A 20,989-nucleotide genomic window follows, 5' to 3' on the forward strand; every position below is an offset into this window, starting at 1 on the left:
TGCTGCTGTTTATGTCCCGATATAAAATAATTGTAGCCGTCCAGTGGTTTCATGCTTCCATGCTCTCTCGTGTGTACTGGCCTGCGTGTTTATAAGGCAGCTGTATGTCGCGGTACGGAACCATTGGCCAGCATTTCACAGACTCGCTCCGTCCCTTCAGGCTTTTGCTGCGTGGATCTGGCAATCTGATACCATCAACCATCAACTTACTCTTAAAACGATCTTGTGATACGTTATCTAAAGAAGAAAAATACCTGGAGAACTCGTCAGTTTCTCTGTTTGCATCCGCCTTTGTGTTCGCCTTTTGCCTACCAGTCCGGCGCGCATGCGTGAAAAACCCGGATGAAAACGATAGCAGTGAACTGGTCTATAATCAAGCTCCATCATATATCAGAGCTCTGAGAATAGAATTTAAAATTCTCCTTCTAACGTATAAAGCCCTTAATAATCAAGCTCCATCATATATCAGAGCTCTGAGAATAGAATTTAAAATTCTCCTTCTAACGTATAAAGCCCTTAATAATCAAGCTCCATCATATATCAGAGCTCTGATTACCCCGTATGTTCCTAACAGAGCACTTCGCTCTCAGACTGCAGGTCTGCTGGTGGTTCCTAGAGTCTCTAAAAGTAGAATGGGAGGCAGATCCTTTAGCTATCAGGCTCCTCTCCTGTGGAACCAACTCCCAGTTTTGGTCCGTGAGGCAGACACCCCGTCTACTTTTAAGACTAATCTTAAAACTTTCCTTTGTGACAAAGCTTCTAGTCAGAGTGGCTCATGTTACCCTGAGCAACCTCTATAGTTATGCTGTGATAGGCTTAGGCTGCTGGAGGACATCAGGGTCTAATTTTCTCACTCTACTGATTTCTACTGTTCTCCAGTTTTGCATTGTATTACATTGAAATGACTGTCGTCATTTCAGCTTTTAACTTTTTGCTCTCTCTCTTTCTCTTCATAGTAGGTACACCTGGTCTGGCGTTCTGTTAACTGTGACATCATCCAGAGAAGACGGCTCACCTGCTACTACCATCTAATGTAGAACAGATTACTAGATCAATGTGTGCTTCTGTGCTTTTTTGTTTCTCTTGTTGTGTCTCTGTTCTGTCTTCTGTAACCCCAGTCGGTCGAGGCAGATGACCGTTCATACTGAGCCCGGTTCTGGTTCTGCTGGAGGTTTTTTTTCCCGTTAATGGGTGGTTTTTCTTCCCACTGTCGCTTCATGCTTGCTCAGTATGGGGGATTGCTGCAAAGCCATGTACAATGCAGACGACTCTCCCTGTGGCTCTACGGTTCCCCAGGAGTGAATGCTGCTTGTCGGGACTTTGATGCAATCAACTGGTTTCCTTATATAGGACATTTTTGACCAATCTGTATAATATGATGGATTTTGACTTTGTAAAGTGCCTCGAGATGACATGTTTCATGAATTGGCGCTATATAAATAAAATTGAATAAAAAACACTTCAAACTTAAAAAAAAATTCTAAATCAAATATGTTTCTGTACTCCTATATGTGTTTATAGCTGGGGGTTTATGTACTTTAAGAAATGGTTTATATATTTTTATTTCCCTAACCACAACTGGGAAACATATTTTGATATTAAAAAAACAAAAAAGAATGTATTTTTTAATGTATTTCTGTTGTTTAATTTTTAGAATATGCAATATTGCTGCAAATACAAAGATATACAAAAAGAGACCCCTGCCTCGAAAAGTCAATTCAGGAAAATGTACTCAGAGCGACAGAGGGCAGTAGATCTTCTCAGGGTTTCTGTGTTCTACTCAGGATAGGCTGACCAAAGAGACGGCGCCTGGTTTTCTTCATTATCTTTATTTTTTTATTGTGTAACAAACAGAGGAACATTTTCAGGCGGGATAATTCAACCAATCACAAACAGGTTACAGCAATGACATCACACAGTAGGGCCATCTGATTGACTGGTCCTTAAAGGAAGACAGTTGGTGATAGTGCAGGTAAAGAGGGCGTGTCCAGGTGGGACAACAGAAGGTGTTGGTGTCACGTTCAGCCCCGCGGTGCTGATGCTAAATAAAAACAACGTAAACAAACACAGTAAACAAAATACGATGAATGGCAATTACTCTTTGACTCGTTATCTAAGCTAACTCTTTACTGCCTAATTGATTATCTAATTAACTAACAAGCTGCACCCACAGAGAAAACAAAGAGACTAGATTCGGATATGTTGAATGTTCTGTTGCCATAGTTACTGAAGCAGGAATCTGATTGGTTGTTCATTAATTTACTAGAATGACAATGAAGGAGGAGGCAGAAGCTTAAGAGCAGCAAATTTAAAGCAAAGCTCGGCTTTATTCTGATTTTTAATTAGTTTCTGTTCAGACTGAACCAGAGATCACCTGCTTTCTTATTTAGTTTATTTCCATGAGAATGATTTGGTTTACAAACTATTCTGTTTAGATCGATGAACTGAGGGCTGTTTCTCACAAGCAGAATTTAGATATCCAGGATAAGAAATAAAGCCAGGCTTAACCTGAGTGATCAGAGCCTCCTGGTTTTATTCAGCTATGATGTAGCTCACCACCGTCAGGGTGTGAATGTACGTAGTCTAAAGCGCTTTTACTGGTTCCTTTGGATTTGATAAAGCTCTATACAGGCCATTTAATGTGAGAACTGCTCCCGTTTATTTTAACATATGCTCTGGTTGTACATGACTGAACTGTTTCTGAGTTAAACATTTTAGATTATTTTGATGCTTTGCTCTATTCTGGTTTAAATTCTACATATAATTCAGTTTAATCTCAGCCTGAACCAGTTTCTGATCTTATTGTAGGAAGTTTAACTGCAGTAATGTTAACAACTCTCAATAAATAGGATTTAAATAAATAGTCAAAAACATTAACAGATACAAATAAATTAAGACTGTGTATAAATAAAATGAGGTTTATAATGTGTGAGATGTCTGTTAAATAATTTGGTTTAATTCATGCAGTTTATTCAACACCTGGATATCACGTTGTCTGATTGGTTTGCAGTGGCAGTGACATCACAGTGTTTGTGCATTCTCATTGGTCTGTTCCTTCTTAACCCTGTCAACCACTGATATGGTCAGTGAATGCATCACAGACATAGTTAGTGAATGCATCACAGATCTGGTCAGTAAATGCATCACGGATCTGATCAGTGAATGCATCACAAATATGGTCACTGAATGCATCACGGATCTGGTCAGTGAACGTTTCACAGATCTGGTCAGTGAATGCATCACGGATCTGGTCAGTGAATGCATCACTGATCTGGTCAGTGAATGCATCACTGATCTGGTCAGTGAACGTTTCACAGATCTGGTCAGTGAATGCATCAAGGATCTGGTCAGTGAATGCATCACTGATCTGGTCAGTGAACGTTTCACAGATCTGGTCAGTGAATGCATCACGGATCTGGTCAGTGAATGCATCACGGATCTGGTCAGTGAATGCATCACAGATCTGGTCGGTGAATGTTTCACAGATCTGATCGGTGAATGCATCACTGATCTGGTCAGTGGACGTTTCACAGATCTGGTCAGTGAATGCATCACGGATCTGGTCAGTGAATGCATCACTGATCTGGTCAGTGAACGTTTCACAGATCTGGTCAGTGAATGCATCACGGATCTGGTCAGTGAATGCATCACTGATCTGGTCACTGAATGCATCACGGATCTGGTCAGTGAACGTTTCACAGATCTGGTCAGTGAATGTATCACGGATCTGATCAGTGAATGCATCACAGATATGATCAGTTATTGCATCACAGATCTGGTCAGTGAATGCATCACGGATCTGGTCAGTGAATGCATCACTGATCTGGTCAGTGAACGTTTCACAGATCTGGTCAGTGAATGCATCACGGATCTGGTCAGTGAATGCATCACTGATCTGGTCACTGAATGCATCACGGATCTGGTCAGTGAACGTTTCACAGATCTGGTCAGTGAATGCATCACGGATCTGATCAGTGAATGCATCACAGATATGACTAGTGAATGCATCACGGATCTGGTCAGTGAATGCATCACGGATCTGGTCAGTGAATGCATCACGGATCTGGTCAGTGAACGTTTCACAGATCTGGTCAGTGAATGCATCACGGATCTGATCAGTGAATGCATCACAGATATGACTAGTGAATGCATCACGGATCTGGTCAGTGAATGCGTCACAGATCTGATCGGTGAATGCATCACAGATATGATCAGTTATTGCATCACAGATCTGGTCAGTGAATGCATCACAGATATGACCAGTGAATGCATCACAGATCTGGTCAGTGAATGCATCACAGATATGATCAGTTATTGCATCACAGATCTGGTCAGTGAATGCATCACAGATATGACCAGTGAATGCATCACGGATCTGATCAGTGAATGTTTCACTGATCTGGTCAGTGAATGTTTCACAGATCTGGTCAGTGAATGCATCACTGATCTGGTAGGTGAAAGTTTCATGTAGTTGGCAGATAAACAGCTAGTCAGTTTGGGGCTCTAGGAGAGAAATCGGTGATGATCCAGGTGAAGTGATTGGTTCTGCAGCTCCAGCAGGTCGTTGTGCATCTCTAAGTTTATTGCTCGTTGATCCTCAGTTTGAAGGAAACCCGTCCAGCAAACTTGTCCCTTTCACTGCCGGCCAGCAGAGTGTTAGACACCACCTTACACTCCACGCTGATGTCAGTGTTCAGAGAGGCGTTCAGGAACTTCACGGCCACCAGGGGCTGAGTGTAGTTCACCTAACATACAGAGGAAATCAGCTGTTAGCGTCACTGATTCACCACTCAGGTTATAATCTATTATCCACCTGTAAACATGGATCTACTGGATCTGTAGCAGTGATTCAGGAACATTAGGATCTGTGGTACCACACAGTTGGCTGAGAGCGGTTCATTCATTAACAACCTCTTCCAAACCCACAGTTTACACTGATGTAGTTAAAAGCAGCAAACACCAGAAAACAAAAGGGAGATTCTTAAATGAAGTGAATCTGATCCAAAGTGATTTAAAAAAGAAACTCAGTTCATCTTGAAATAAGAGTCTGAAATCAGAGACAGAAAACAGAAACAGGTCAGCTGACATGATCTGAACTCTGACAGCTTGTATAGAACAGGAAATGAAACTGAAATCTAAACTTCAGCTGAGCTCAGGTTCAAGCTGAGGGGTTCTGACAATGTCTGGAGCCATCAGACTGTTGAACTGCTGAAACCACAAAATACCACATTCATATATTACAGGGTTTTAATAATACTCACCTGTACAGCGTGAAATCACACACTGTCTATTTCTCCTGCATTGTTTACATTTCAATTGTTTACATAAATCACCGCTGCACATTATCCTGTAATTTACTGCAATTTACTGTGATTTTTCAAGCTGTATGCAAACGAAATTTCGTTCTGTACGCACTCTGTACATACAAAATGACAAATAAAGTTTTTAAGTCTAAGTCTTAAGTCGTCATTCACAAAACCTTTCCACTCTAAATCTTCAAAAATAAGCCAGATCTGAGTTTCCTCTGGTCATTCCCAGATACCAGGCAGAGACGGTGATCCATCACAGCTGTGAGTTTTCAGGAATAAAGCCGGCCGTGCAGGACAACAGCAGGTGTGGTGCATCAACCTCAGCACTGCATAAAAGCAGTATCATAAATGTCCCTTTAAACAATAATGGAGGACAAACTCAGCAGAACAGGCCTGGTGCTGACTGAGCAAATTCTTTAAAGAAATCTTGAGTTTGACTGATTTATCAAAAGTTCACTATAAAGTTTGTAGTCTGAGTGAAACAATTCTACTGAGCAGTTTTGTTAGAAAATAAATATAAATTCAAAGTGATGCATCCCAATAATCCAGAGCTCCGGGGGTTTAAAAATGAGAATAGAATCAGAATAGAACAGGTCCAGTTACACAACCCTGAGGATCACCATCTGCTAGAGCAGTGGTTTTAAACTCTGGTCCTCTGGACCCACTGTCCTGCATGTTTTAGGTGTTTCCCTGCCTCCACACCTGTCTTTAATAAATTGGTGATGAAGAGGAATCTGCAGCTCTTGATGGCTGCTGAGGAACTGATGCAATCATTTGATTCTGTCACATTGTCACATTTGATTTTAATTTGCCCTTGAAATTTATTTATTTGAACATGAACATGATACAAATATAAAAATAAAATAGTGCACAGTAACAAGAAGTGCATAAGAAAGAAGAGAAAATACAGATTTTTTTGTTTCAGTTAACATATCATGCTCAAAATGGGGGAGGAAGAAGTGAGAACTTATAAACTCCTACCCCTAAACACTTGAGACTTTAGAGTCCTACTGTCATTAAAAAAAAAAAATCAAAAGCAAAGTGGCAGTTAGAAGTCCCCATGTGTGTATCTATTGAAAATTACCTCTTTGTACTTTCTTTTGAATTGTGTTAAACTATTGCTTTGTTTTAAATCTTCATGTAACTTATTCCATAACTTTACACCTTTATTTGAAATACAGAAGCTTTTCCTTGTTGTTCTAAAATTGCGGATCTTGAAGATTGAGTGACCCCTTAAGTTATACCCCCCTTCTCTTTCAGAAAACGTGCTCTGTATGTGCTCAGGTAACAACTTTTTTGATACCTTGAACATAAATTGAGCCATTTTAAATTCTACAAGGTCGTCAAGTTTGAGAATTCTGGATATTATGAAGAGCGGGTTTGTATGCTCATAATAACCGACATTATGGATGATTCTAATGGCTCGTTTCTGTAGGACGGTTACCGGATGTAAAGAGCTCTTGTAATTAACTCCCCACACTTCACAGCAATATGATAAATATGGTAAAATCAGAGAGTTATATAGAGTATGAAGTGATTTAGCATTCAATACATGTCTAGCTCTGGCCAATATGGATATACTTCTACTGAGTTTACTCTGTAAATGTTGAATATGAGGTTTCCAACTGATTTTGTCATCTATTATTAAACCGAGGAACTTATTAGCAAAAACCCTTTCTAGAGTTACGTCCTCTATTTGAACTTGAATTTCAAGTTTCTGGTGTGGCGGAGCTGAGACGCACCTAAACATGTAGGTTAGTGGGTCCAGAGGACCAGAACTGATGATAATCTACATTATATTAAAAATATAAACCTTGAATAGACCAGAAGAAAACAGAAACAATTTAAGTATTTTTTGATTTTTAGACCAAGAGGTTTACTGGCTAACAACTCCAGTCTCTACTGAGTTCTGGCTGTAAATGAATACAGGGGCCAGTTAACTGTGTTGTACCTGAATACGTTACACAGAGGGATTTCCCTCAGCTTTTCAAAGTACACTGAGTACTTCATGCATACTCTCACGTACCTGAGCCTTCTTCCCGTAGTATGGGTAGTACATGAGGTTAAAGGTTCCATTAACAGGGAAATAAGCCAGAGGTCCCATCTTTTCACTGTCCTCCTTCTGCACACAGAGACAAACCCGTTATTATGTTATTAGACCTGTTATTAGACCCGTTATTAGATATGTTATTAGACCCATAAATAAACCTGTTATTGGATCCGTTAGACCCGTTATTAAACCTGTTAGTAAACCTGTTATTAGACCTGTTATTAGATATGTTATTAGACCCATAAATAAACCTGTTATTGGATCCGTTAGACCCGTTATTAAACCTGTTATTAGATATGTTATTAGACCCATAATTAAACCTGTTATTGGATCCGTTAGACCCGTTATTAAACCTGTTAGTAAACCCGTTATTATGTTATTAGACCTGTTATTAGACCCGTTATTAGATATGTTATTAGACCCATAAATAAACCTGTTATTAGATATGTTATTAAACCTGTTATTAGATATGTTATTAGACCCATTATTAAACCTGTTAGTAAACCCGTTATTATGTTATTAGAGCTGTTATTAGACCAGTTATTAGATATGTTATTAGACCCATAATTAAACCTGTTATTGGATCCATTATACCCGTTATTAAACCTGTTAGTAAACCCGTTATTATGTTATTAGACCTGTTATTAGACCCGTTATTAGATATGTTATTAGACCCATAAATAAACCTGTTATTGGATCTGTTAGACCCGTTATTAAACCTGTTAGTAAACCTGTTATTAGACCAGTTATTAGATATGTTATTAGACCCATAATTAAACCTGTTATTGGATCCATTAGACCCGTTATTAAACCTGTTAGTAAACCCGTTATTATGTTATTAGACCTGTTATTAGACCCGTTATTAGATATGTTATTAGACCCATAAATAAACCTGTTATTAGATATGTTATTAAACCTGTTATTAGATATGTTATTAGACCCATTATTAAACCTGTTAGTAAACCCGTTATTATGTTATTAGAGCTGTTATTAGACCAGTTATTAGATATGTTATTAGACCCATAATTAAACCTGTTATTGGATCCATTATACCCGTTATTAAACCTGTTAGTAAACCCGTTATTATGTTATTAGACCTGTTATTAGACCCGTTATTAGATATGTTATTAGACCCATAAATAAACCTGTTATTGGATCCGTTAGACCCGTTATTAAACCTGTTAGTAAACCTGTTATTAGACCAGTTATTAGATATGTTATTAGACCCATAATTAAACCTGTTATTGGATCCATTAGACCCGTTATTAAACCTGTTAGTAAACCCGTTATTATGTTATTAGACCTGTTATTAGACCCATTATTAGATATGTTATTAGACCCATAAATAAACCTGTTATTGGATCCATTAGACCCGTTATTAAACCTGTTAGTAAACCCGTTATTATGTTATTAGACCTGTTATTAGACCCGTTATTAGATATGTTATTAGACCCATAAATAAACCTGTTATTGGATCCATTAGACCCGTTATTAAACCTGTTAGTAAACCCGTTATTATGTTATTAGACCTGTTATTAGACCCGTTATTAGATATGTTATTAGACCCATAAATAAACCTGTTATTGTATCTGTTAGACCCGTTATTAAACCTGTTAGTAAACCCGTTATTATGTTATTAGACCTGTTATTAGACTCGTTATTAGACCTGTTATTAGACCCGTAATTAAACCTGTTATTAGATATGTTATTAAACCTGTTATTAGATATGTTATTAGACCCATTATTAAACCTGTTAGTACACCCGTTATTATGTTATTAGAGCTGTTATTAGACCAGTTATTAGATATGTTATTAGACCCATAATTAAACCTGTTATTGGATCCGTTAGACCCGTTATTAAACCTGTTATTAGATATGTTATTAGACCCATAATTAAACCTGTTATTGGATCCGTTAGACCCGTTATTAAACTTGTTAGTAAAACAGTTATTATGTTATTAGACCTGTTATTAGACCCATTAGTAGATATGTTGTTAGACATGTAATTAAACTGGTAATATACCTGTTAATACCTGTTATTAGATCTGTTAGACCCGTTATTAAATCTGTTAGTAAACCTGTTATTAAACCTGTAATTAAACCGTTATTAAACCTGTTATTAGATCTGTTATTAAACACGTTATTACATCTGTTATTAGACCTGTAATTAAACCTTTATTAGATCTGTTGTTAGACCTGTAATTATACTGGTGATATACCTGTTATTAAACCCGTTATTAAACCTGTTATTATACCTCCTAATATACCTGTTATTAGACCTATAATTAAACCTGTTAATAGAAATTTTAGACCCGTTATTAAACCTGTAAGTGAACCGTTATTAAACCTGTTATTAAGCCTGTTATTATCTGTTATTAAACCCATTATTAAACCTGTTATTAGACCTGTTAGACAGGTTGGTAAACACGTTAGTACACCTTTTAAGAAACCTGTTATTAAACCCGTTATTAAACCTGTTATTAGACCTGTTATTAAACTTGTTAGTAAGATTGTTATTTCCTGTTATTAAACCCTCATTAAAGCTGTTATTAAACCGTTTAGACCTATAATTGTTAGATCTTTTAGACCAGTTATTAAACCTGTTAGTAACCCTGTTCTTAAACATTTTATTAGATCTGTTACTAGACCTCTTATTAAACCTGTTATTAAGGGTGATTTTAACTGTTATTAAACCATTACTAGACCTGTTATTAGACCTGTTTCTTTATTTTTCAGAAGAGTATTTTGAATTTTCCAAAACTGGAGCTCACAGTGTTTTCCTGCATTGGTGCTCACAATAACTCACTTAAATCTATTTACTAATCTAATTTACTTCAGAAATTACAAACTTAATTTAAACATAGATGTGTTTGGATTCTACCAAATTGTTGGAAAATATAATTATTAGAATAGTGGCTTGAAAAATGATTCACACCTGTTGAAATTTTCCACATGACTGAAGTGGCTGAAAACACTGGGGCTGTTATACATTGTGCTAAAATTAGAGTTTCCACTCATCAGTAGGTGTGATCAGTTGTCATTGCCCTCAAATAAGTTATTTACTGAACGTACACTGATCAGCCATAAAACGATGACCACCAGCTTACAGGTTATGGGTCCTTCCACTGCTGAATGAACCTGGGGTCCTGCCATCCAGTTGAACGTTATCCTGGCAGATCTCACCTTCCTAAGCTTTGTAATAGTAATAATAATATCATCTTTATTGTCATTGAAACATACATTACAATGAAATGTGTTCTCTGCTTTTAACCCGTCACCTTGGGGAGCAGAGGGCTGCCATGTGCGGCGCCCGGGAAATAATCTGGGGTTAAGGGTCTTGCTCAGGGACCCAGAGTGCCGGCAGTGGGGATTGAACCGGGTACTTGCATCCTTCTCTGAGTGCAAGCGCGCTGCTCTAACCACTAGGCCACAACCCCCCCAACCCTAACCCTAGCTGCTGATAATAAGAACCTCTCGTTTTCCCCCATGACCTCTATCAGCGTCTGAGGTGTTTACATAAATCTGTCCATTCGTGTACCTGCAGGATGTTCTGTACATGGAGGCCATACTGGCTGATTAAACAGCTCAAGAAGAACAGACACACTATTAACCAGGTGGTCATTATGTTCTGCCTGATCTGTATTAATACAGAATAAAAAGTGTGATGAGGTTCTACAGACTGAGGTTCTAATATAGTTCTACAGTCCTTTCTCTGCTGGTTAGCATGCTCTGTCTTCTAGAGGTCTCACCCACTCATCGTTCCCCACTTTGAAGACACAGAGGACACACATGGACACATGGAGACACACGGGTTCAGAACCAGACAGATGGACTCAGAGGCAGGTGAACAGAAACGGCTCAGTCAGACCTTGGCTCCACAGGTGACATAAGGAGACTGTCCGTCCTTCCCAGGTAACATCCCGATCACCTGGACACACACAGGTAGAGGATAGGCTTCAGTCTGATGCAGCGCCCCCACCAGAAGGTGTACTGTCATGAAATGCTCCGCTGAATCGCCCAAATATCTCTGGCTTTTAAAGACATATTGGTGGTCTCTAGAGGAACACAGAACCCAATTCTGAAGAATTGCTGCTGTTTGTTTAAAAGGGTTAGTCTATGTTTTCACTGAACTTGGTGCCAATTTCACAACAGATCCAGTTTATACAAAGAAATACACAATCATTTCTATTTCAGAGTCAGGAACATTTATTCAGCTTTCAGTTAAATTCAGTTTTATTTATATAGCATCAATTAACATCACATCATCTCCAGGTTCTTTCCAAAGTCAGCCTCCATCAGATCCTCCAGGTTGGTGAGAAAGTTTCCTCTCTAAGGAAACCCAGCAGGTTGCATCAAGTCTCTCCAAGCAGCATTCACTCCTCCTGAAAGAGCGTAGAGCCACAGTGGACAGTCGTCTGCATTGTTGATGGCTTTGCAGCAATCCCTCATACTGAGCATGCATGAAGCGACAGTGGAGAGGAAAACTCCCCTTTAACAGGGAGGAGAACCTCCAGCAGAACCAGAACCAGGCTCAGTGTGAACGGCCAACATGAATAGACTCTTAATGTTCAGGCTGATGGGTCCATACCTGAAGGGTTGATGAGATCCAGCTAGACCACCTTCTGTGTTATTTTTCCAAAGCAGTCAGAGTTAAAATTTATTTGTAAAATCATCCTGAACAGAACCACTGTGGACCCATCCAGTTGGTTAACTTTGTAACGGGTCCAGCCAGGCTCAGTTCACAGTTAGGTCCACTGCTTCCTGTTGTTATACGCCGTACCTGCTGTGGTTACAGGTGTTCAGAGCGTGGTGGGCCAGCAGGTAACCTACCCGGTTCAGTTTTATCAGGACGCAGGGCTGAGCTTTGCTGTACCCATAGGAACGGTCCACCATCCCTGAACAGTCCCCCAGCATGGTCCGGTTGAACTGACACGACCGTTTGGGATTGTTCCTCACCTGTAGGCACAGACAGGTGAGACAGAGAGGGGAGGAGTCAGTGAGGTCAGAGGTGTCTGGATCCTCGGTGGATCGTAGTTGTTGTTTTTTTTTACAGTAGTTTAGACAACGAGACGACACATTGGATTCAGATCTCAGGACATCAAAGATCTGGTACCAGACTGACTGAGTGGAGCGCCGCCGTGTGGTTGGACGCGGGTCACCTGAGGGTCACCTGAGGATAACGTCATTATGTGACAGTATTGTCCTTGTAGGCTTTAAATAGAACAATGAACCAGTAAAGTGTTAATTTGGCCGGTACTACCCGTACTCCTGTGCACTGCCCATTTCTGCCCCCCCACATTAGCTTGTTTTCTTTGGATCTATCATGGCTGAGTTCAAATATTCAGTTTTTCAGATATTTTTGTAATTTAATGCTCATTTACAGCTCATTTTATTCAGTACAAACCCATGTCCTGTACTTATGGAACCATTGTTTATCCTGCACTTGCTGCTATTGCACTTCTGGTTAGACCTACTGCCTTTTGTTGCCTTGTACCTGTACCTGTGTAATGACAATAAGGTTGAATCTAATCTAATCTAACATCATGGCTATTGATTAACTGTATGAACAGAATTAGTTATCAGAGAAGTATTGATGTTTTAGAGTAAAATGAAACAGAACAACTCCAACATCAAACACAGTGACTGGTTCCCCCTCAGCAGCTCAGTCCACAGATCAAACTGGCTGAAGAACTCCTTCATCAACATCACATCAGAACCTGCTTTCTATTGGCTTTGGGCAGAACTTCAGAACATTTCAGTGTTTGTTTCAGCCTCAGGGCAGTTCACAGTGAGAATAAAGTTAGATTCATTTTAAAGATCAGAACTTTCTACGATGAAACCAGTCTGAAAGTGGAGTCCATGTTTGCCACCAGGGTCAGTCTGATAGCGCTGATGCTGATTATTAATACAAGCGATGCATCTGTAAAGAATATACCAGGTTCTCCCAGGTTCTTTACCCTGAAAAAGTGTTCCTCTCTGTTGTAGACCTTTCTATTCTTTAACATATTTAACCTAACAAGCCAGAGGATTGTTTACAGCTTCAGTTCTGGACAGTACCAGAAGCTGGGAGAGCCCTGATCATCACTTATGTAAGCGTTATATAGAACCCCCCATGAAAGGGGGTGAACCGTATCACCATGTTCTGGACTTGACCAAGCCAACAAGCTAACCCATTTCCCCCTAATCAGTCCATGATGTAGAATCTATGTCAGCCTCTGAGTCCTTAGTGTCCCTGAGTTAACTGTTGTCTCCATACTAACTGCTTTCTGCCTAACCCCAACCCTTAACATATCTAAAAGTGAAACCCAGAGCAGATCCTCATCCTGCTGGCAGCTGCTTCCAGGACTGACAGCGATCAGAAGAATCTGATGCTTCAGTGGATCTCTAACTTCTGCGTGATGTGTGGATGATGGAGACAACCAGATGAACAGAACATCAATCCGCCTAGCACCAACGAAGGCAGATGTCATCATTGATATCATTTTGAACTGAGGAAGTTTGGGAGCGAAACGTCTTTGGCTTCAGAATAAAAGTCCAGTTGTTTTCTTTTTTAACCCTTTTCTGGGTTTATCGTGACCTGGATGACAGAGTCTTCACCAGCAGGTAGATTATAGCACAGCCCACTCCTCCCCTGATACTCAGATCAACAGGTGTTACTGGGAATGGTTCAGTTTACCTCTCCACTGTCCTCCTGGATGAAATACTGATCAGGAGGGCAGTCATCGTTCAGCTGCACCTGGTAGCTGTCGTTGTACACTGGACACAGTTAGAAAAGCACAGGTAAGATGGGTGGAAACAGGTTAGACAGGTGGAAATAGGTAGAACATGCAAGATAAGTAGAAATAGGTAGGACAGGGCAGGTTAGACAGGTGGAAACATGTGAGAAAGGCCAGGTTAGATAGGTAGGACAGGGCAGGTAGCAGTGATCAGGTGAAGACAGAGGCCTCAGTTAAAAACAGATTGTGATGTTTGTTAAACGACTTCTAATCCAGGTGAAACATCTTCTAACTGATGGGCTGAGGAGCACCATACCAGACAGGAAGGTGTTGAGGTTCTGGACGAAGCCGTCCCAGCTCTCAGTGTCTGCCACAGAATACCGGATCTCCAGCTGGTCTCCTTTAGGACGGATCATCATCCCTGGAACACAAGGAGAATGCTGAGTACCCAATCATAGCAGGACGACAGTTAAACAGAACTGACCAGTGGGAAGCTCGTCAAAGAGAACCAGTCAGTAGGAAGTTTGTTAAAGAGAACCAATCAGTATGAAGCTCCTCAAAGAGAACCAATCAGTGGGAAGTTTGTTAAAGAGAACAAGTCACTGGGAAGCTCGTCAAAGAGAACCAATCAGTATGAAGCTCCTCAAAGAGAACCAATCAGTGGGAAGTTTGTTAAAGAGAACAAGTCACTGGGAAGCTCGTCAAAGAGAACCAATCAGTGGAAAGCTCGTCAAAGAGAACCAATCAGTATGAAGCTCGTCAAAGAGAACTAATCAGTATGAAGCTCGTCAAAGAGAACCAATCAGTGGGAAGTTTGTTAAAGAGAACAAGTCACTGGGAAGCTCGTCAAAGAGAACCAGTCAGTGGGAAGTTTGTTAAATAGAACCAATCAGTGGAAAGCTTGTCAAAGAAAACCAATCAGTGGGAAGCTCGTCAAAGAGAACCAATCAGTAGGAAGTTTGTTAAAGAGAACAAGTCACTGGGAAGCTCGTTAAATAGAACCAATCAGTGGGAAGCTCGTTACAGAGAACCAATCAGTGGGAAGCTCGTTACAGAGAACCAATCAGTATGAAGCTCGTCAAAGAAAACCAATCAGTGGGAAGCTCGTCAAAGAGAACCAATCAGTAGGAAGTTTGTTAAAGAGAACAAGTCACTGGGAAGCTCGTTAAATAGAACCAATCAGTGGGAAGCTCGTCAAAGAGAACCAATCAGTGGGAAGCTCGTCAAAGAGAACCAATCAGTGGGAAACTCGTCAAAGAGAACCAATCAGTGGGAAGCTCGTCAAAGAGAACCAATCAGTAGGAAGTTTGTTAAAGAGAACAAGTCACTGGGAAGCTCGTCAAAGAGAACCAATCAGTGGAAAGCTCGTCAAAGAGAACCAATCAGTATGAAGCTCGTCAAAGAGAACTAATCAGTATGAAGCTCGTCAAAGAGAACCAATCAGTGGGAAGTTTGTTAAAGAGAACAAGTCACTGGGAAGCTCGTCAAAGAGAACCAGTCAGTGGGAAGTTTGTTAAATAGAACCAATCAGTGGAAAGCTTGTCAAAGAAAACCAATCAGTGGGAAGCTCGTCAAAGAGAACCAATCAGTAGGAAGTTTGTTAAAGAGAACAAGTCACTGGGAAGCTCGTTAAATAGAACCAATCAGTGGGAAGCTCGTTACAGAGAACCAATCAGTGGGAAGCTCGTTACAGAGAACCAATCAGTATGAAGCTCGTCAAAGAAAACCAATCAGTGGGAAGCTCGTCAAAGAGAACCAATCAGTAGGAAGTTTGTTAAAGAGAACAAGTCACTGGGAAGCTCGTTAAATAGAACCAATCAGTGGGAAGCTCGTCAAAGAGAACCAATCAGTGGGAAGCTCGTCAAAGAGAACCAATCAGTGGGAAACTCGTCAAAGAGAACCAATCAGTGGGAAGCTCGTCAAAGAGAACCAATCAGTAGGAAGTTTGTTAAAGAGAACAAGTCACTGGGAAGCTCGTTAAATAGAACCAATCAGTGGGAAGCTCGTTACAGAGAACCAATCAGTGGAAAGCTCGTTACAGAGAACCAATCAGTGGGAAGCTCGTCAAAGAGAAACAATCAGTGGGAAGCTCGTCAAAGAGAAACAATCAGTGGGAAGCTCGTCATAGAGAACCAATCAGTATGAAGCTCGTCAAAGAGAACCAATCAGTGGGAAGTTTGTTAAAGAGAACAAGTCACTGGGAAGCTCGTTAAATAGAACCAATCAGTGGGAAGCTCGTCAAAGAGAACCAATCAGTGGGAAGCTCGTCAAAGAGAACCAATCAGTGGGAAACTCGTCAAAGAGAACCAATCAGTGGGAAGCTCGTCAAAGAGAACCAATCAGTAGGAAGTTTGTTAAAGAGAACAAGTCACTGGGAAGCTCGTTAAATAGAACCAATCAGTGGGAAGCTCGTTACAGAGAACCAATCAGTGGAAAGCTCGTTACAGAGAACCAATCAGTGGGAAGCTCGTCAAAGAGAAACAATCAGTGGGAAGCTCGTCAAAGAGAAACAATCAGTGGGAAGCTCGTCATAGAGAACCAATCAGTATGAAGCTCGTCAAAGAGAACCAATCAGTGGGAAGTTTGTTAAAGAGAACAAGTCACTGGGAAGCTCGTTAAATAGAACCAATCAGTGGGAAGCTCGTCAAAGAGAACCATTCAGTGAGAAGCTCGTCAAAGAGAACCAATCAGTGGAAAGCTCGTTAAATAGAACCAATCAGTGGAAAGCTCGTTAAATAGAAACAATCAGTGGGAAGCTCGTCAAAGAGAACCAATCAGTGGGAAGCTCGTCAAAGAGAACCAATCAGTGGGAAGCTCATCAAAGAGAACCAATCAGTGCGAAGCTTGTCAAAGAGAACTAATCAGTGGGAAGCTCGTCAAAGAGAACCAATCAGTAGGATGCTAGTTAAAGAGAACCAATTAGTATGAAGGTCATTAAAGAGAACCAATCAGTAGGACGCTCGTTAAAGAGAACCAACCCATGGTTGGAGAACTAAACACAGACTGAGGCTCATTAAGAAAAAACATTTAAAGAGAAACGATTAGTATGCATTGATCCTGCACGGTCACATGAAGTGGTACATCTAGCAAACGTTCCTGGATGCACAACTCCCTTTTTCACTGAAGTAGATACCGCAACACTGAATAAGTGAATTGTCTTTGTGATTAGTAGACCATTTAGAACATATAATCACTAAATAATATCTGAACGCATGCTCTGGGTTAAGGCCAAAACAAACCAGATCTGATTTGGCATCCGACCTGAAGGAAAATTAGGTCGTATGACATCTGAAAGAATTAGAATACGCTGAAGTGAGTGGGTCAGAAGTCCACTAATTGCATCTCTGCCTGTCTGACCAAGCTAGACCAGGGGCCTGTTTTTGTTGAAGCTGCCATCAATCTGATGGGAAACTCATGAGTCGGGCAAGAAGTAAGACACGTGGCAAAGTAAAACACAGGCTGCATCTCAAATGTTCTAATAAAAGCTTGTAGCTTTGCTTCTGTTCCTAACTCCTTCTCCTAGTTCCTGCTCCTAGCTCCTAGCTGGGGCTCCTAGATCGTAGTTCCTGCTCCTTGACCTTTCCTGGGTCAGCAGAACTCTATCAGGGAGGAAAGAAGCTTCAGCTGCTGGGCTGATTCCAGCCTTTAACTCTGACGTCATTAGTGACGGAAACATGGAGGATGAAGTCAGAGACATGGAGGATGGAGTCAGAGACATGGAGGATGGAGTCAGAGACATGGAGGATGGAGTCAGAGACATGGAGGATGGAGTCAGAGACACGGAGGATGGAGTCAGAGACACGGAGGATGGAGTCAGAGACATGGAGGATGGAGTCAGAAACATGGAGGATGAAGTCAGAGACATGGAGGATGGAGTCAGAAACATGAAGGATGGAGTCAGAAACATGGAGGATGGAGTCAGAGACACGGAGGATGGAGTCAGAGACATGGAGGATGGAGTCAGAAACATGGAGGATGGAGTCAGAGACATGGAGGATGGAGTCAGAGACATGGAGGATGGAGTCAGAATCATGGAGGATGGAGTCAGAGACATGGAGGATGGAGTCAGAGACATGGAGGATGGAGTCAGAGACATGGAGGATGGAGTCAGAGACATGGAGGATGGAGTCAGAGACATGGAGGATGGAGTCAGAGACACGGAGGATGGAGTCAGAGACACGGAGGATGGAGTCAGAGACATGGAGGATGGAGTCAGAAACATGGAGGATGAAGTCAGAGACATGGAGGATGGAGTCAGAAACATGAAGGATGGAGTCAGAAACATGGAGGATGGAGTCAGAGACACGGAGGATGGAGTCAGAGACATGGAGGATGGAGTCAGAAACATGGAGGATGGAGTCAGAAAGATGGAGGATGGAGTCAGAGACATGGAGGATGGAGTCAGAAACATGGAGGATGGAGTCAGAAACATGGAGGATGGAGTCAGAAAGATGGAGGATGGAGTCAGAGACATGGAGGATGGAGTCAGAAACATGGAGGATGGAGTCAGAGACATGGAGGATGGAGTCAGAAACATGGAGGATGGAGTCAGAAACATCTCTGCTCTACGCATGTTTTAGTGGATTTCTTTCTAACAAATAAAGTATTTGGATTATGCCCTCCCTATGTAATCACTCCTGGTTTTGTTGTGAGGAACGAGCTCAGAACTCTCCCCTGCTCCCTCCTCCCCCGCTGACACCTGTGGATGCTTTCTGAACTGTTGGCTGGCTGATAGCATCAAGGACAATGGCCTCTGGAGAGTGTTCACGGAAATATAAACTTGTTCACCCAAACAGACACACATAACTGATGCTCATATAAACTGATGAACTAGTCTCAAATGTTTACCTTCAGCTATATGTGTCTCGTCTTATTTGTGCTTTTTGTGCAATGAGGTTTTTGATATATCAAACTGTATCCTGTTATAGGATAAAGTATGAGTGATGTTTTTTTCCCTCCACCTTCCCTTTTTTGTGGCCTCTATCTTTTCACACAGTAATGGCAACGCCCTGTGGGCACCGTGTAAGGCGGTGTCCTTAGCAGCAAGGCCTCAGTAAATCGTCTCCACCTGAAATGTTTGTGATGTTTGTTTTGTTTATGTTATGCAGTTGCTGAAATTCAATTCAATTCAATTCAATTTTATTTATATAGCGCCAAATCATGAAACATGTCATCTCAAGGCACTTTACAAAGTCAAGTTCAATCATATTATACAGATTGGGTCAGATTATACAGATTGGTCAAAAATGTCCTATATAAGGAAACCAGTTGATTGCATCAAAGTCCCGACAAGCAGCAGTCACTCCTGGGGAACCGTAGAGCCACAGGGAGAGTCGTCTGCATTGTACATGGCTTTGCTGCAATCCCTCATACTGAGCAAGCATGAAGCGATAGTGGGAAGAAAAACCACCCATTAACGGGAAGGAAAAACCTCCGGCAGAACCGGGCTCAGTATGAACGGTCATCTGCCTCGACCGACTGGGGTTACAGAAGACAGAACAGAGACACAACAAGAGAAACAAAAAAGCACAGAAGCACACATTGATCTAGTAATCTGTTCTACATTAGATGGTAGTAGCGGGTGAGCCGTCTTCTCTGGATGATGTCACAGTTAACAGAACGCCAGACCAGGTGTACCTACTATGAAGAAAAAGAGAGAGAGCAAAAAGTTAAAAGCTGAAATGACGACAGTCATTTCAATGTAATACAATGCAAAACTGGAGAACAGTAGACTGAAGAACAGTAGAAATCAGTAGAGTGAGAAAATTAGACCCTGATGTCCTCCAGCAGCCTAGGCCTATCACAGCACAACTATAGAGGTAGCTCAGGGTATGAGCCACTCTAACTATAAGCTTTGTCAAAAAGGAAAGTTTTAACATTAGTCTTAAAAATAGATAGGGTGTCTGCCTCACGGACCAAAACTGGGAGTTGGTTCCACAGGAGAGGAGCCTGATAGCTAAAGGATCTGCCTCCCATTCTACTTTTAGAGACTCTAGGAACCAGCAGCAGACCTGCAGTCTGAGAGCGAAGTGCTCTGTTAGGAACATACGGGGTAATCAGAGCTCTGATATATGATGGAGCTTGATTATTAAGGGCTTTAGACATTAGAAGGAGAATTTTAAATTCTATTCTTGATTTAACAGGAAGCCAATGAAGGGAAGCTAAAATTGGAGAAATATGATCCCTCTTGTTGATTTTCATCAGAACTCTTGCCGCAGCATTTTGAATCAGCTGAAGACTTCGAACTGCATTTTGTGGACTTCCTGATAGTAAAGAATTACAATAGTCCAGCCTTGAAGTAACAAATGCATGGACTAGTTTTTCAGCATCACTCCTGGACAGAATGTTTCTAATTTTGGCGATATTCCGGAGGTGAAAAAAGGAAACTCTGGAAACCTGTTTAATATGGGATTTAAATGACATGTCTTGGTCGAAAACAACACCAAGATTTTTAACTTTATTACCAGAGGCCAAGTTAATGCCATCCAGATTAAGGGATTGATTAAGAACTTTATTTTTTGAAGACTCTGGCCCAAAGATTACAACTTCTGTCTTGTCAGAATTTAAATGCAGGAAATTTAAAGTCATCCAGCTTTTGATGTCATCAAGACATGACTGCAGTCGAAGTAACTGATTGGATTCATCAGGATTTATGGATAAATATAGCTGAGTGTCATCAGCATAACAGTGGAAATTAATCCCATGCTGTCTGATAATTTTGCCAATCGGAAGCATATATATAGTAAATAGAATTGGTCCAAGGACTGAACCCTGTGGTACTCCACAAGTGACCCTAGAGTTTGAGGAAGATTTATTATTAACATGGACAAACTGGAATCTGTCCGACAGATAAGATTTAAACCAGCCTAATGCTTTTCCCTTAATCCCTACAGTATGCTCAAGTCTTTGTAGGA

General features: G+C 40.9%; 2 protein-coding genes across 5 annotated transcripts in view; one reads left to right on the forward strand and one right to left on the reverse strand.

The window, feature by feature from the left end:
• Positions 1–1,809: 1,809 nt before the first annotated feature.
• atp1b2a (ATPase Na+/K+ transporting subunit beta 2a) overlaps positions 1,810–20,989 on the reverse strand; it is a 28,821-nt gene continuing 9,641 nt past the window's right edge. Inside the window, exons 3-8 of the mRNA XM_036131120.1 lie at positions 14,392–14,496; positions 14,036–14,115; positions 12,190–12,315; positions 11,228–11,287; positions 7,336–7,431; positions 1,810–4,745 (exon numbers count right to left, since the gene is read on the reverse strand). Of these exons, the coding sequence (XP_035987013.1) occupies positions 4,581–4,745; positions 7,336–7,431; positions 11,228–11,287; positions 12,190–12,315; positions 14,036–14,115; positions 14,392–14,496 (632 nt within the window). The 3' untranslated portion in view covers positions 1,810–4,580. The remainder of the gene's footprint in view (positions 4,746–7,335; positions 7,432–11,227; positions 11,288–12,189; positions 12,316–14,035; positions 14,116–14,391; positions 14,497–20,989) is intronic.
• Positions 3,058–4,475, forward strand: LOC118560223. 4 transcript variants are annotated; one of them, XM_036131105.1, is made up of 2 exons: positions 3,058–4,399; positions 4,448–4,475. In XM_036131105.1, exons 1-2 carry the CDS (start codon positions 3,080–3,082, stop codon positions 4,469–4,471), a joined length of 1,344 nt encoding a protein of 447 aa, XP_035986998.1. In that variant the 5' UTR covers positions 3,058–3,079; the 3' UTR covers positions 4,472–4,475. The 4 variants fall into 4 exon arrangements, with proteins under 4 accessions (XP_035986998.1, XP_035986999.1, XP_035987001.1 ...); XM_036131106.1 differs by having other exon boundaries at positions 3,058–4,351; XM_036131108.1 differs by having other exon boundaries at positions 3,058–4,111; positions 4,280–4,475.

The sequence above is a fragment of the Fundulus heteroclitus genome, unplaced genomic scaffold (assembly GCF_011125445.2).
Source record: "Fundulus heteroclitus isolate FHET01 unplaced genomic scaffold, MU-UCD_Fhet_4.1 scaffold_41, whole genome shotgun sequence".
NCBI lineage: Eukaryota > Metazoa > Chordata > Actinopteri > Cyprinodontiformes > Fundulidae > Fundulus > Fundulus heteroclitus.